At 24.2% G+C, this 17,319-nt stretch overlaps 1 protein-coding gene across 2 annotated transcripts; it reads left to right on the forward strand.

The window, feature by feature from the left end:
- Positions 1–4,143: 4,143 nt before the first annotated feature.
- On the forward strand, positions 4,144–10,857 carry LOC135926437 (uncharacterized). 2 transcript variants are annotated; one of them, XM_065462324.1, is made up of 6 exons: positions 4,144–4,298; positions 8,086–8,248; positions 8,337–8,467; positions 8,596–8,764; positions 10,144–10,296; positions 10,352–10,856. In XM_065462324.1, the coding sequence occupies exons 2-6, from the start codon at positions 8,089–8,091 to the stop codon at positions 10,483–10,485; spliced, it is 747 nt and encodes a 248-aa protein (XP_065318396.1). In that variant the 5' UTR covers positions 4,144–4,298; positions 8,086–8,088; the 3' UTR covers positions 10,486–10,856. The 2 variants fall into 2 exon arrangements, with proteins under 2 accessions (XP_065318396.1, XP_065318395.1); XM_065462323.1 differs by lacking the exon at positions 4,144–4,298 and adding an exon at positions 5,511–5,534 and having other exon boundaries at positions 10,352–10,857.
- Positions 10,858–17,319: the final 6,462 nt, after the last annotated feature.

Consider the following 17,319-nt stretch of genomic DNA (forward strand, 5'->3'; position numbering starts at 1 on the left):
CTAACCAATAAAAATGTTTTGATTTCAACTCATTGTTTATCTTGATATTTACATGGTATTGTATTAAATATATACTAAATTGCTCTATTTGATATAAACTAAATATTTATAAGACAAAAGCTTGGAGTTGGGTGAAGCTCTGAGTCTCGCCGGAAGCATGTTTGATGATTTGAGCAAACCAACATTTAAAAAAGCGATCTGGGTTTATATTTCAGGGCTAAATGATGATGCCGCTATTAAAAATGCTCAAACTTTGAAGTATAAAGGTAAGCCCGATATCTTAATTCTTCAATAAACTATTATAATAATGCTTTTATATTTTTTTAAGTATTGAAATATTTGTGTTCACTTTTAGTACTAAAGTCAATATGGAACACTTGTACAAAATAGCTTCCTCCCCTTCCCATATCCTATGGTTTTCGGATTATTGTGCGGCTTCTAAAACCATTTATAATATATAAATTGTTATCGCATTATAACAATAACATTTTAAATTCAAATTGAAAATAATTTTATTATTATCTAAATTAATTTTTCATAGTTTATTTCCTATTAAATCATATATTTATCATTCAATAATCGTATTCATTATCATGTAATAAAAAATATTATTCTAATTATAAAAAGAAAAATTAATATCTAAAAAAAATCAAATGTAAAAATAGACTTGACAAAAAGAAAATTTCACAAAAAGTAACGATGATTTTAAATAGATACTTTTGCAAAAATTAAGATAAAATTCTTTAATATTTTAAACTATCTCGTTTAGTGTTTACTATTATATTTATTCTCTTCATTTATTAAGACAGTAAAGTTTTATGATTAATGTTGCTATAATACAAATAAACCATAATTATGTTTCATGACAGAAGATTTATTATTTTTTTTCGTTTCATTACAGTATAATTTTATTTTTCATATTTTTAATTTGGGAACTTTCTAAGCTTTGGGCGTCATAGAGTTGTGAATAATATATTTAAAATTCAAAATGGCACACACATGTTTAATTTTTTTAAAAAAATTAATTAAAAATTTATCTTATATTCCTAAAATTTCGATTTTGATACCTTGTCCCGCTTACCTAAATTAGTTATGAATTTAGAGGTCAAGAATTCGTTAATTAATTAATCTTATCAAATGTAATAATAATTATGCGCAAAATATCTTATTAAAATTAGAAAACATATTTTTTTAAAATCTAAATTAAGGAAATCATATATTTATATAATAATAGGTATAAAAAAGGAAATTAAAATATGGTTCAAATTTTTAAAAAAAATTTTCCCTCCTTCTAAGATTAAAATTTAAAAAGCCCGATTCGGGTCGTTTGAATGAAAGAAAAGAAAAGAAAAGAAAAGAAAAGAAAAGAAAAGAAAAGAAAAGAAAAGAAAAGAAAAGAAAAGAAAAGAAAAGAAAAGAAAAGAAAAGAAAAGAAAAGAAAAGAAAAGAAAAGAAAAGAAAAGAAAAGAAAAGAAAAGAAAAGAAAAGAAGATAGAAAAGAAAAGAAAAGAAAAGAAAAGAAAAGAAAAGAAAAGAAAAGAAAAGAAAAGAAAAGAAAAGAAAAGAAAAGAAAAGAAAAGAAAAGAAAAGAAAAGAAAAGAAAAGAAAAGAAAAGAAAAGAAAAGAAAAGAAAAGAAAGAAAGAAAGCAAAATAATATAATCCTGGAGACATGGCAGAATGATTTAGACATCTATTTACAAAATCATAATAAAAATAATATAATAAAAACAAAATGTCCGACAATAATAATTTTTTTTTTAAAAATCAATGATTTTCTTCTCGAAAATTATAATTACAAAAACGTCCATAAATGACAATTGCAAACTGACAGAAACTAATTTAGTCGATCTATGAAAGAGGTATAGAATTAGCAATCAATTTTGAGTAATCAAATTTCGGAATTATTTGTATTTTACTAGGGGGAGAGGGAAGGATAAAAATGTGATTCGATCTTATTTCATATATTTTTTCAAAATTAAATTTCATCCATCAGCTGTCAGTTCACTATGATTAAATTCAACATTTTCAAATACAAAAATGTGGATTTGAAGAAAAATAGGAGTGGGTTTAGGGTTTCCCGTTGCGACTTGATATTGAATCTTCAAATATTGATTATTATTTTCTTTAAAATGAAGTGATCGTCTCTTATTAGTATTTTTATGTAATCTTATGTTTTTCATTTTCTGCTTCACAATGCTAGTTAAAAGTAAAACAAAACTAGCACCACCCCCCCCCCCCCATTTCCCATAATTAGACATTTTAATTAATCGAACATGGGCTTTTAATCTATCTTTTCATTTCGTATAACGTTTAAATAAGCAGTTTAATGCCTCTTTCATGCATAAGATACAGTCTGCTCAAAAATACATGGAAGCCCTGCTCATAATTATTTCCCATAATTTTTTGTTTTCCCAAAAACCAATCTGCCCTGTAATATATATACAACAAATAGGCCTAGGTGCTTAATATCATGTATCACATAAATTAATATAAGAGTTATTAATTGAATGAAAAAGTAAGATATGATTCTATATAATACACATCTTTAATTCTGAATGATCTAACAGGAATTAAAACAATATATTTGTCGACAATTTTTAACCTATAATTATATTTTAAAGGTCTATAATTGAAATTAGCCATAAAAGGTTAACATAAATATTTAGAAATGATTGGGTTATGTTTTATTAATAAAAAATCTTTGTTTACATTATAAAATCTTATTTTAACATGTTTTTCACTATATTTATTTACTAATTGTTTCAAAAATTTTTCAAAAAAAAGGTTTAAAAATAATTATTAAAACTGTAAAATTCTAAGTTTTAAGTGAGAGGGAAATTTATTCCCACTCCAAATTCAATTATATACTGAAATTGTAGATACATAGTAATTCGTTTAAATTTACATCATTTTTATATTTATCTGTGGATTCTAAATTTAAACTATTATGCTTATAGAATACAATCTAATAATCAATATATTAAGATATTTAATAATTGTCCAAATACAATTACTTTAATATACTACAATTGGTTTATAAAATATTTTATGTATAAAAATAAATTCAAATTTTTATAAACTTAGCGGGAGGCACGAGAAAATTTTTTTAAAAATTGGCGGGATTCGACTATATCTCTGAAATAGTCTCTTTCCTTTTAGGGTGAGAGGAGGATGCTATATAATCTACAAGACAGACCATTGTTTAAAAAATAAGACAAAATAGGTCGACCCAAACACTATTAATTTTCAGAATAAAAGCTCTCTTTTAATTTTAAGGTTATAATTTTGTTGTTAATATTTTTTTTCCCCTTATATTGCTACTATACAGATAAAAGCACAAATAAAGAACGTAGCATTGGCATCGATTTTAGAATTAATAATTCAATTATGCAGCCAACTATTAACGGAGATGGTATAAAGACACGATATATACTTTAAAAAAATATAAAATAGATAAACAACCATGGGATATAATATCAAAAATGTAAAATTAAGATTTCTCAGTAGCCTAAATCGGGCCCGAATCCCTTAAAATAATTTCGTAACCCATCCCCACTCCCACACTTGCATAAATACAGACTATGCCACTGATTTTATATAAGGATCAGTTTGATTTAAAGCTATTCTATTGTTGATTGAAATCTAAAAATGTAATTAAGATAAGATGAGGCTAAAATTTAAATATAATGAAAGACTGATAAGGTTTGTACTACAAAAAGAATATTTAAGAATTTGAGCATTTTGATTTATATGAGATAATAGAAATTACAATATATTTTTTTTTAATGTTATTTCCAAGCCGTATATCCATTATTAATCATAGCTCATTTTATAGCTATCTCATTCTCAAATTTATACGAAATTGAATTAAATTTTAAAGCTTTTACATTTCCATTGTGCAAGTTTAATTAAAACATGTAAAAATTTAAAATTTATATATTAATCATGATACCCCAAAAAAGTATTTACAAAAAAGCTATCATATAAAATATGTTTTAAAAAAATATTAACTTTAATGTTTTACATACTAGTAAAGATTATTACATTTTTAAGTTACCAGATGGCAAAAAAATATTATTCTTAATTTCTAACTATATAATTTAGGCATGTTATAAACCAAAAAATATTTCTTTTTTAAGAAAGCTATTTCAGCTAAACTTTATTTTTTTTTAAAAAAAAATTAAATCTTTTTCTTATCAAAATAAAATTTCTACAATTTTCATTTAAGAATCTTGAATTAATAATTATAATTTAAGGTATACATCATCATATCTATTCTTATTGGACCCATCTCAAGGTATTTAGATGTTCTTAACGTTTTATAGATAAAAAAGTAGAAAAGGAGTAAATTTTTATGTATGTCGTAAGGTATGGAGGAATTTCTAAAATTTAGTTCTTCTATAGAGCAAATTTTCTTTTTTTTACTGATTTAGCTGGAATTGTATTTTCAGTTAATGTCGTATAACTTTGGATTAATTTTACTAAATATGGTACACAAACATTTATAGGAAAAAATTAATTTAAATTTTATTCATTCAAGTGTTCAAGGTAAGATTGTTCTGAATCGATAGGGTAAGGTTATATCAATTCTGTAAATATGCCACTAGATTGGCGATTCATGAATATACACAGGAAACAGTTCTAGCGCCATTTTTTTGGTTTACATATCGGACTAATTGTCTCATTAACCATATAATGACAAGACACATTCAAAAGCATTTAATGAATGAATAGGCAATCTAGGTTAATATATACATCATTAGGTGTACTTTAAACCCGTTTAACACTAATAAAATCTTCAGAGAATTAAAAGGCGAAGAATATTTATTCCTAATAATCCCTTCACTCCCTTAAATGGTTTTATATTCTCCTGGAATAATATGAGACTGATTGGCACTCAAGACATGATTTCTAAGATACCTAAATATGATGGATGAAATATTTAATTTAAGATCATGTATAGTTACATAAAAATATCTTCAAAAATTTATAAAAATAAATTATACTTTTTAAACCCTAAATGTAACTTTTTTTAAAAATATTTTCCATAATAAAATTTAATATTCATATATATAACTGATACCGAAATGCAGCGTCTTCATGATTGGATGGGGGGAGGGGTGGGTAGAAATCAGGGGCGTCGCTAGCCTTTACAATCTCAGGGGGCTCAACTAAAAAAAAATTATAGGGGGGGTCGCCCCCCATTGCCCCCAATTTGCGAGACTCAGCCCACTTTTGCCCGGCCTTCGGCCGGGTTTTATATTAATATATTATACTTTTTTAAAATTTGTTAACTCTGAACAATTATTCTGAATTATTTTGTCATTTATTATATTATGCATACAAAATAAACTGGCATATAAATAATTAAAACAATACAAGACATTTCTTAGAATAATATTTTTTAATATAAAATCTATTTATTACAGTATAAAATATTTTCGATTGCTTGATATAAAAAAATTTTGCCTTAAAGAATTACAAGTGATAAAAAAGGTTAATTAATTTGAAGAGATTCATGTAAATGGTGCAGGTAAATAAAAAATATATTTTATTAACTTTATTGTATATATCTCTATAAAAATGTTTATATATATATATTTTACAAAAAATAATATTTGACTAACATAAAAGTATAATCTTAAATTAACTAAAATATCAGTTACGACTAAAATAAAGGTTACCATTTGAAAATTAAAATAAAGGTTATAAATTATAAAACCAAAATTATATTATTAAAAAATGTTACAATTTGTAAAACTATAATTATATTATTCAAAAATGTTACAATTTGTAAAACTAAAATTATATTATTCAACATAATTCATATATATGCCTCAATTGATAATGGTTTTTAAAAACCATATAATATAATATAATATAATTCTTAGCAACTTACATTGTCATGAAACTAATATAGCTTCTGTTACCATTTTAGACATTGTTTTATAGAATGGACTAATAAGGAAAAATTTATAGGCCTAACCAAATCAACAATTCTTGAAGAAGAGATTATAAACGACAAAGAATCATAAAATTAAATGGTGATTAAAGTTTCCTCTTAGATGATATGATGGGTGAGATATTAAATTTCTAAAGATTATCTTCCATTTTTAATAATATATAAACGACTACACAGTTGACCATTATTGTTTATCTAAAATATGCAATTTGCTCTAAGCAGCTGTACTAATAATCTTAACTTACATTGCCATACAAATAATAGATACTGAATGACACTCACAATGTAAACTTATATCAGAATTTATTATGTTGGATAAATTGATAAAATAAAAACATAAAAATCTTTGGAAGAAATAATTATGCAAATATATTGAAGCGTGGAGTTATTTACACGGCAATGCCATATTAGAAATGAAACATTTTCTAACTATAAAATAAGGACCAGAATGATATGATGAAACAATTAAGATTTTATATATTGTCGCACCAGCTTGGTATATTATATCTTAAAATAATAGTAGTTTGTAATAATATCAAAAAATATACTTGTATTAAAAATTTAACTCAAGACTGTTTTTCAAAAAAGAAAAAAATAGCTTTCCTAAAACACGTAAAAAAAGTGAAGAAAAGATATCAAATTTATTACATCTATTGCAGGATGAATAATAAAATGTTTAATTTTTATATCTATTTATAACTAAATAGATGTAATTTACTGCAAAATGTTACCATATTTATTATCACCATTTATTATTAAAATTTATTATAATATTAACTGTAATATATTATATAACTGTCAAATACGTCTATAAAAGTGGCATTTTCTCTAATAATTTATAACCAACTATATATAATAGACGATTATAAACTATATCTCTATTTATTTAATCTCCTATACTTATTTGGACCTTGATAATATTTTTAGGAATAGGTATGAAAATTAAATTTAAAAATAAATATACAGTTGATTAGTCATTGAACTCGGCTAATTGTAATATTAAATTTGTTAATTTTCAAATAATATATGATTATATTTATTTAATTAGGGTTATATAATAATTTAAATAATAAAAGTCAATTAAACTTCATGTTACAGCTAAATTAATATTAAGTGAGTTATTGATATTATATTTTTAATACAGAATTTGATTGCAAGCTGACATAGTGAAAATATAAATATGTATTTATCTAATCTAATAATTAAAATAGTATTCATTTAATAAAAATTTAAATAGTCTTATTAATTTCTAAATAATAAAATTAAAGTATATATTGCTTAATGGAATTATAAAAGAAATCATTCAGGAGGCTATTAAAAAAATTTATTTTTAATTCAAGGGGATATTAAGGAGCCATTAAAAAAAGAAAGAAAGAAAGAAAGAAAGAAAGAAAGAAAGAAAGAAAGAAAGAAAGAAAGAAAGAAAGAAAGAAAGAAAGAAAGAAAGAAAGAAAGAAAGAAAGAAAGAAAGAAAGAAAGAAAGAAAGAAAGAAAGAAAAGAAAAGAAAAGAAAAGAAAAGAAAAGAAAAGAAAAGAAAAGAAAAGAAAAGAAAAGAAAAGAAAAGAAAAGAAAAGAAAATAATATAAAAAATTATTAAGCTCAAATCTTTAGAAAAAATTAAAACTATATAATTGTTATTTATATATTTTTTTGGATGCGAATAATATTAAAATATTTATTTATTTTTAATGCAAATATAAATATTTACAATAATGATATTTATAATTTTTCATTGCGGTTATTGCTTCAATTAATTCATATTTTCATTTAAATCCCATTGATCAAAAATATGTAAAAATTTCGTATAATTAAAAAAAATTGATGGATCTAATATTTCAAATAAATTTTCTAATTGTAACCATAAACCGTAAATTGTTACTCTTTAAAGAATGCAATTGTAACTGTGTATTTTTTTAAAGTAACTTTTAACAAGAGTAGACCTCATATTAAAAAATTAATTTTAAAAATATATCTTTTAAAAAATTACCTTTTTATATATAATTTCGAATTTACATGGTCCAATTTTTAATTTATTATTTCAAAAAAAAGAAGATCGAATATAATAATATACTAGAACTTACTTTAATCATATTTTTTTTTATTTTGCTTATTCAAATTTAGATCATGTTCAAGGAAATATTATTGATCCTGTTTGTCTCTTTCGAATTTCATCTGACTACTGAATGGATAGACGGCAATGATCATCATCATATTAATCATATTAACAGATTTGGGTTATGGAATCACCCATATCATAAAAGGATTTATAGTCATACATCCAAATGTAACAAATATTTTTCATGAATTACTAAGGGTTGTATTTATTATATTGTACCCACTAATTTCAACTTTATATGAATATTACTTTTAAGATCCAGAATTTGATCCTCAAATTTTCAAAAATCTTGTGGCTCCTGTGAATACACCCACAGATATTATCATACTTTGGGAATTGGCTTACGATACAACGGGAGATTATGATTGCGCAATGTGCCTCTACTTCGTAAATTCATAAATTAATTGTTGAAATATTATTCTCCATCTTGAATAATGTTTATTCTCCATCTTGAATAATGTTCATTATATAATCTATTATTTAAATTTTTCTTTAAAAAAAACAACTAATTATAGGGTACGATGTTCTTCAAGACTCGCAATAATCCTTTAGATCAAGAAATATTTAATTTGGGAATCATAAGCTATTATAAATATTCAAAAATTACTTTACCTTTAAAAAAGGCAAATACTTTTGTTAAAGTTGTACAGAATGGAGTTCCGATGGCTACATTTAATGCAACTGGTAAATATTCTTACATCGACTGATTTTTAAAATGATTGAGAGTTATCCATTTAGGTTAAAAAGTGTCAAGAAATGTTTCAATAAACGTTATCTTCTATTTTTTTATATTATTATCTATCTACCACCACGAATCGATCTGCATTTAATTTTGCCCATTTTCTCCAACATCATCCTATTTGCTGATACGTGACAGATATTTTTAATTTTATTTTCTAAATTGTCAATTTACTTACAAGACAGAATTATAATCGATTCTAGTAAATAGTTTTGTTAGATTTCGTTTAAAGAAGAGAGCACATATACTCTGTATTAGTAAGATGGCAGGGTTAGCGTAGCAATTTAAGATGTAACTAGAGTAGTATGGAATGGAAAGCAATATATTAAAGGATTTTATGAAAGTAAGACTGTTTCATCGTATGATAAGGGATTAAAATCAATTTTAATAATGCTTGTTTTGTAGGTTGCTTCTAAGAAATATACGGGTTAAGAGAACTAGCAGCCATCTTTAAAAATCACCACCTACCTGGAGCGAATTGTGGGTTGAAGAGATTTCTCATAAATTTTGGGCGTAAATGATTTTGATATATATTAACGTTAAATATAATATATCGATATTTATATCGAGAATCTTTAAGAAGAGTTAAATACCTATCATCACATGTATTTAGTATTTTGCTGCTATCTGGCTTTAAATCGGCTTAAATTATAATACTTAAAAACCCGTTAAACGTAAAATATTTTCCTTCTAAAAATATTTAATTGGTTTATTAATTAAAAATAATAATTTTAAAGGGCGAATAAATTATTGTTAACAATAATTGCCGTTAAATATTAGCCTGAGGAAATATCTTTCAGAAATTATATGTGGCCTAAACAAATGTATCTTTTTTTCACAAATTATATATAGCCTGAGAAAATATCTTTTTTTCATAACTATAAATAATATTAGAGCTTGAGAAAATGTATTACTAGTTTAGATGACAATATGGAGATAGAATAGTATATTTCTCAGGCGTTGATATTTATTTACTCAGTTAGTGTAGTGACTATACAAACTAATTTTTTTGCACATAGAATGCAACTAATTAACTTTTCTGACTTTCAATGTTGCAATTCATTCTGACAACAGATATGTTTAATTTGAATACTCAAGATATTTATATTAAAAAGTGAATATTGTCATTAATACATTTAATTGCACTAAAAATATTGGACCCTATTAAAGCTATTTGATAGGCAATTATCGGTCAACTGATCGAATCGTGTTCAAATACCCAACCTCCTTATTTAGACTCACAAGTTACACAATTATTTATTTGGTAACCTTTTAGCTTAAAAATTATAAAAAATGCTATTCGATATTAACTAAATATTTTAAGACAAAAGCTTAGATTTGGGTAATGCTATGACTCTCGCCGAAAATATGTTTAATAATTTGAGCGAAACCAGCTCTAAAAAAACTATCTGGGTCTATATTTCAGGACCAAATGATTATGCCGCTATGAACAAAGCTAAATATTTGAAAAATAAAGGTAATGTCATTATATAATACCTCTTAAATCATTACAATAATGTGTTTTTATTTAGGTTTTGAAATATTTGTGTTCGCTTTTAGTACTAAAGTCAATATTGAACAATTGTACGATATAGCAACTTCCCCTTCTCATATCCTTTGGTTTTCGGATTATTGCACGGCTTCTCAAACCATTTATAATATGTAAATTGTTATCATTATGATAACAATATAACATTTCAAATTAAATCAAAAATAATTTTTATTTTCGCATTAATTTTTTCATAGTTTATATCTTTAAATATATATTTATTATGAAATATCATATGTTTATTTAATTATCAATTATAAATTTATTATAAAAGTATATAATACATAGAGTAGATACCAAAAATATTATTTTAATTAAGGGATAAGAAAAATGAATATCTAAAAAAACGAATGTAAGATATTCCTGAAAAATAAAATTTTTCAAAAAGGCTCGATACTTTTTAAAAGATACATTAGTAAAAAAAAATTAAGATCAAATTCTAAATATTTACAACTCTCTCCTTAACAATTAACTGTTTACCCTATTTATTGCTTTATTTTATTAATTTTGTTTTTTTTAGTTAAATATGTTTATAAATTATAGTGTAAAAATTACAAATAAAAGAAGCGTATTTCTCTTTAAATATCTCATTATGAACTAGACGGAAGAATTATTCTTTTGGTTCAGTAATAAATTTATTTTGGGGAAAAAATATCCATATCTACTAGTTATAAAAAATATCGAAGTAGATAAGTCATAAAGGAAGCAATAATTATATGGCAAATCATGTTTGAAAAAATTAATTTAAAGTTTGTTATAAATCATTATTAAAGATTTAAAATTATAATTATAGTTCAGATTTGAGTTTTTAAAATAAATAATTGAGAAAAGAAAAAATAGTGTTAAAATAAAATATTTTTAAAAAAATACCAGATTTTTTATCCCCTTAAAATGGTGTTCCCGAAATTTATTTAACCAAAATGGTCACTAATTTTAGTAAGATATCTTGGACGTATTTATAAAATTTATTAATAAATTCCTTGTATAAATTTTATAACAAATCAAGTTGAGATAGGAATGAGATATAGGAAAGAAAATTTTTATATGTCTTATTGAGGAAGACTTAGTTAATGACGCTCTTCTTGCTGTTACATATATTTCCCTCAAAATGGATGTAAAATTAAGACATATTTGAATAAGGAATTCTAGATATCATCGATCCATATTTTTTTATACTCTATTGCATAAGCTCTGTCTTAATCTTTTATAAGTAAATTTTTTTTTGTAATTTTCATGTATCGAAAATCTTTCAATATAAAAATTTTAATAATTTTTCAACCTCCGCTGACGACTAGCAGATCTTATAGAGAATAAAATATGTGGAAGTATTAGCAACACTTTTAAATATGATATAAACATAATTATCTAAACAAAAGGCAATTAAAGAAACAACAATATGTTTATTATTTTTTTAAATGTTTCTTTCTTTCTATTTAAAATTTTTTTTTTTTTTGGGGGGGGGGGGGGGCAAAATTGGAAAAAATAAAACATTAAATTTCTCAAATAATGGGGGGTAAAGGGAATGAATGGTTAAAATTAAAAGGTTAGAGAGATATGAGTTAGAGTTCAAATTAAGATGTTGGAAAGATATGGGGATGTGGTTAAAATTATAAGTTTGAGAGATATGGAGTAAATTTCGTTTCCTTCTGCAATGTTACAAATCCTTTAATTCTGTTCTATTTATTTTTTACAATTAATTACGTTAAAAATATTGTATAAGAAGATATTTATTAATTTTAAAAATTAGAGATATTGAGAATAGTGTTGTTAAAAAACCCGATTCGAGGCGATTTTAGAGAACGGCCCGATTAAGATTATAATCAAAATAACATGATGTTATGTACTAAAGATTTTGCACATAGCTGGCAAAAAATGCTTGGACATCTATTTTTTCCAACGTATTATTATTTTATTTTATGGTAAAAAAATTTTCATAAAAATATGCCAATTTGTGGATTTTATTTTATTGAAATTTTAAAATATAATTATATACATATATTATCTTTTTTAATAGCTATAACCTCAAACTTTACTTCACTATGAGGATGTCTTTTTTTGTAATGTAAATTAAATTTATCTTTTCTAATTTTTTTGGAGGTACAGCATGTATGCAAACATTTTACCTTGTAACATATTTTATTGCTTGGCATTTAACTTAAAATTTATATAGATTGTAAAAATTGATTTAATTAAAAATATTTATCTAGATTGTAAAAATTGATTTAATTAAAAATATTTATAATTTAATAATTACGTGATACGTGATATATAGCGCATCGCCCTCTAACGTTGAATACACAACAGAGCTAAGCTAGGTTTTCCTCAAAATCTATCAAACTGGATAGTTAATTAGGGGAAGAAAAATGAGGAGCCCTTCACACGTTTGTGGGCTAGCCGTACGTACTTGTAGGCGCAACATTTCTGAAAAAGTTACTTAAACCTCTATAGGCTTAGTAAAAAGGAGTGGGATAAAAAAAAGAGCCTATACCCGAAAACTGCAGTATAATTTAATTACTTTAAAGGTGGGTGATGGCTGATTTTAATAAATTCTTTAATGTAAGTTTTGATGATTATTATCAGTATGAGATTTAATGTTCATAGAATATAATTAATAAAATAAAAAATAACATAATTTGAATAAACATAATTAAATGAATGCGCGTTACATAAATAAAAACATAATACTATTCAATAACCAAATATAATATTTTAATTTATTAATTCCTATAATATAACATTCGCAAATTAGCGTATTATTTTTTTATAAAAATATGCCAATTTGCGGATTTAATTGTATTGAAATTTTAAAATGTAAAAATATAATTATTATTAATCTTATTATATTGAAAGATTTAAACCAGGGTTGGTATGTCGGTCAATTGACCGGAGGAGTATTTGACCGGTCTAATACGGTCAAATACGGTCAAATACGGTCAAATACTCTAAAATAGAGAATAAATATTTTGATAAATTAACTAGTATGCATTAAAAGCATGTTTATCAATTTTATTAAGTTACAATTTATTTTAAAATATATTTGCATCATAAATAATCCAAAACAATAGAATTTTTTTTGTTACTAAAATAAATAAATACAATAATTTAGCTAAGTCATGGTTTGTTATGAAAAATTTATTTAATATTTCGCCCTGTATAAATTATATTAATTCTCATATATTTTATTTATACTTGTTACATATGAATATAAAAATTAATTTTCTTTTTTTTGTTCAGGTCAGATTCACAAAATAATTTATTCAATTCTGGTAAAATATTATATATTTTATTATATAATATATTATATTATAATATTAAGCCAAATTATTGAAATAATTACCGATTATTATAAAATAATAAAGTTTGATTAACTTTACAATAATCTAAATCTTTTTAATTAAATTTTCATATATTAGGGATTATGGTCAAACCAAAGCATCAAGCTTGGAAACATTTTAAAGAAGTACGCGATGGAAAATCAGTTAAAGCGGTATGCAGGTTTTGCAAGATGTCCTATATTACCCACGTTGATAGAATGGTCAAGCATTTATTAAGCAGCTATACTATGTGCCCTGTCAGAATTAAGGAAAATTTTTATTCAAATTCCAAAATTTCAACCTCTACAAAAAATCCCATAAATGTAGTCTGTAATACTTCTAGCTCTGATGAAGAAAAGGGTGAAATTATCGAGAATGATTATCAAATTGATAATATTTTGTCTTGTGACTCAAAAAAATTTGATTCCATTATCTCCAATCAATTTACAAACAAGGCGATTAAATGTAAATCTCAATCTTGTATAAACGGTTTTTTAGATAGAATTAATCCCAAAAAAAATATGAGCTAGATATATTGTTTGCAAAGGCTGTATATGCGAGCAATTTATCTTTCCACATCATGAAAATCCCTACATCTAAGAATTCTTTAAAAATTACGTCCTATTTACATTTTACCCAGGCAAAGGCAGCTTGCTGGTTATCTTTTAGACAAAGCGTCAGGAGATATAGAGGCGAGAGTAGATATATTAGATAAATCTCCTCACTTATCAATTGTATCAAATGGCTGGAGCAACACAGAAACGAGAGTATTATTAATTTTATGGTGATGACGCCTGATCCAGTATTCTACAAATTTTTAATACTGAAGCAAATTCTCATAGGGCAGATTATATTGCCTAGGAATTTAAAAATATAATTCATGAATTGAATCTGGTAAAAGTATATTCTTTAGTTACTGATAATGCCGCTGACATGAAAGCAGCGTGGAGAATTCTAAAATCTGAATATATTTATAATCATATACAATGTTATGGTTGTGCATCGCCACGATTTTGAACGATTGAACGGCGTCAGTTACCATATTTCAATAATTAAAAAAATTGTTAAATTTTTCTAGAATAAACACATACCAGCTGCAGTATTTTCCCGTAATAGGAATTAACATGACATACCATCTACTTTATGTACACTTAGCCAAACAAGATGGGGATCGTCAATGAAATGTATGGAGCGAATACAAATATGTAAGAAAGCACTTAAAGCATCAGTTGTTGAAGAATCTGTGTGTGAATATAATACCTAGACTGACGATTCATTTATTAAAAGTGTACATCAATGCAAATCAACTAGAGATGCCATCTTGGTTACACTAATCATTAATAAAATTTTAAACGAGATCCTTTATTCCTATATCTGATGCAAACTTTATTAAAGAAATACCGGATCATTGTGATAATAAAGCAAGTTATCAATTTAATAGTAGTTTTTAACATGATAATAATTATTATATGTGTTACCAAAATGGCGGGTCCAGCTGATTTGCTTTTAACGACGCTTAAAAATGCATTTTAATGAATGAATCGTCAGTCTAGGTATTATATATGTCATTGTCTATACCATAATTTATTGTCAAAAAATAATAATGTAATTTTCATGCAAAATTCTCTATTAATATTATAAATATTGTAATTATAATTACGTATGTAGTTGCATAAGAAATATTTTCATATTTTGAATGAATATTTTTAAATAATGGAACTGTTCAAATTTTTGGCGATTAATCGTCAAAATTATTTATAACATCTTATAAAACAGCTGATTAATAATTTTTTGGAAAACTTATTAATTTTAATTAATGCAAGTGGTTAGAATTTTTAAATATAGATTTTTGGAAAACTCCAGTACACCCATAAAATCCCAAAAATATAATTTTGATCAAATATCTATATAAAATTTGAAGGAAGATAAGAATTAACTTATAGCTGAAAAATAAGTCGATTTCATGATTTAACAAATATTATGTAACTAAGTTGATATAGTTAAATTATGTTTGAATAATACTTGTTGATTCAATTAATGTTGTTAAACGACTCTATTTGAGCCTATTTTTAATAAAGGGATACTCAATATTTTAACTAAAAATATTGCCTTGACCTCAAGATTTATCTAAAATATGTCCAAGTCTTTATGCCATTTATCACCTAAATCTTTAGGCTTGATAAAATATTGGATTAACTATTTATAAAAATCTTCTCAAATCGGGCCGTTTAACAATACTAGAATCAATTAAATATATGTAAATAAGAAAATTTTAAAATAATTACAATTCAAATTATGATCAATGATTGAGTAGTGTAAAATTAATAAAAATAAAAATATTATAATTTTTATTAAAATATATTTTTAAATGCCTTAAAATCATTTCCAAAGTTAATCTGTATGTTTTATTCATGTTCTAGTAAAACCAAGCTATCCTTTTTTATAGCAGTATTCGAACGTTTATCTAATTTAACTATTCTCTTTTATGATTAGAAAGTTAACTCACAACTCAATATGGATGATCTAAACCGATGCAGAATATAAGATGAAAATGCATTTTTTATGAATATATAGTTTCGACAAAATATTATGTAACACAAATCTTTATAATTTTATAAAATAAAATTATAACTATTACAATTCATATTTTGAGCAATGTATAAGAAAAAATAAAGCATTTACAATATAATTTTGGCTGAGATATATTTTTAAATGCCTTAACATTTACAAAGTTAATCTGTATGTTTTATTCATGTCCTAGCAAAACCCAGTTACTCCTTTTTTATATTAGTGTATCAACGTTTATATGATTTAGCCATTCTCTTTAATGATTATAAAGTTGATTCACAACTCTTTATGGATGATCTTAACTGAATTGAAAATGGAAATACATTTTTTTATGAATACATAGATTTGACAAAATATGATGTAACACAAATCTTTATATCTTTATAAACTTATAATAAATAAATTTTTAAGAATCTAAATTTTATTTACTAATCTCTTCAATATTATTTTCCAATATGGTTTAATTTATTTATATGTAGATTCCAATTATTTTTCAAATTTTTAATTAGTTTAAAAAATTGAAAAATCTTTTGGATAGGATTCTCTTCTTCTATATAATTTGTACTATTTTCAAAAATTTCTTTAAGTTGGTAAAACTCGTTTTGGTAAATCGATTCACCATCGTTTAAGTTATAGATCCTACAAAGAAAGTAAAAAATTGTACCAGCTTCAATTACAAAATATTATTCCAGTGTTCTTGGCCCATTTTATAATACATGACTAATATCAATTGGCTCTAAAATATATTTAAAATAATAAATCTTTTTGTTTTTACAATCTCAAGCTCATTTTACTTATTATCTTTGCACCTATTATTTTCACCCGCATCAAATTAATTATATTTACTTCTCCTTGTTCCTCATTACCATATGAGGTCCGGTTGGTGCTATTAGGTATTTCAGATAGTGTTAAAGAACCCGATTCTGGTCTATTTATAAAAAAAGGCCAGATACAAATTTTAGCCAAAATATTATATAAGTTTGGAGATCTTGCTTATAGATGGAAGCAAGACTTGCCCTTCTATTTGATAAATTACGCCAAATCTCGATGCTTACATGATATTATTTTG

Source organism: Gordionus sp. m RMFG-2023, chromosome 3 (genome assembly GCF_954871325.1).
Source record: "Gordionus sp. m RMFG-2023 chromosome 3, tfGorSpeb1-WG-v2, whole genome shotgun sequence".
Lineage (NCBI taxonomy): Eukaryota > Metazoa > Nematomorpha > Gordioida > Chordodea > Parachordodidae > Gordionus > Gordionus sp. m RMFG-2023.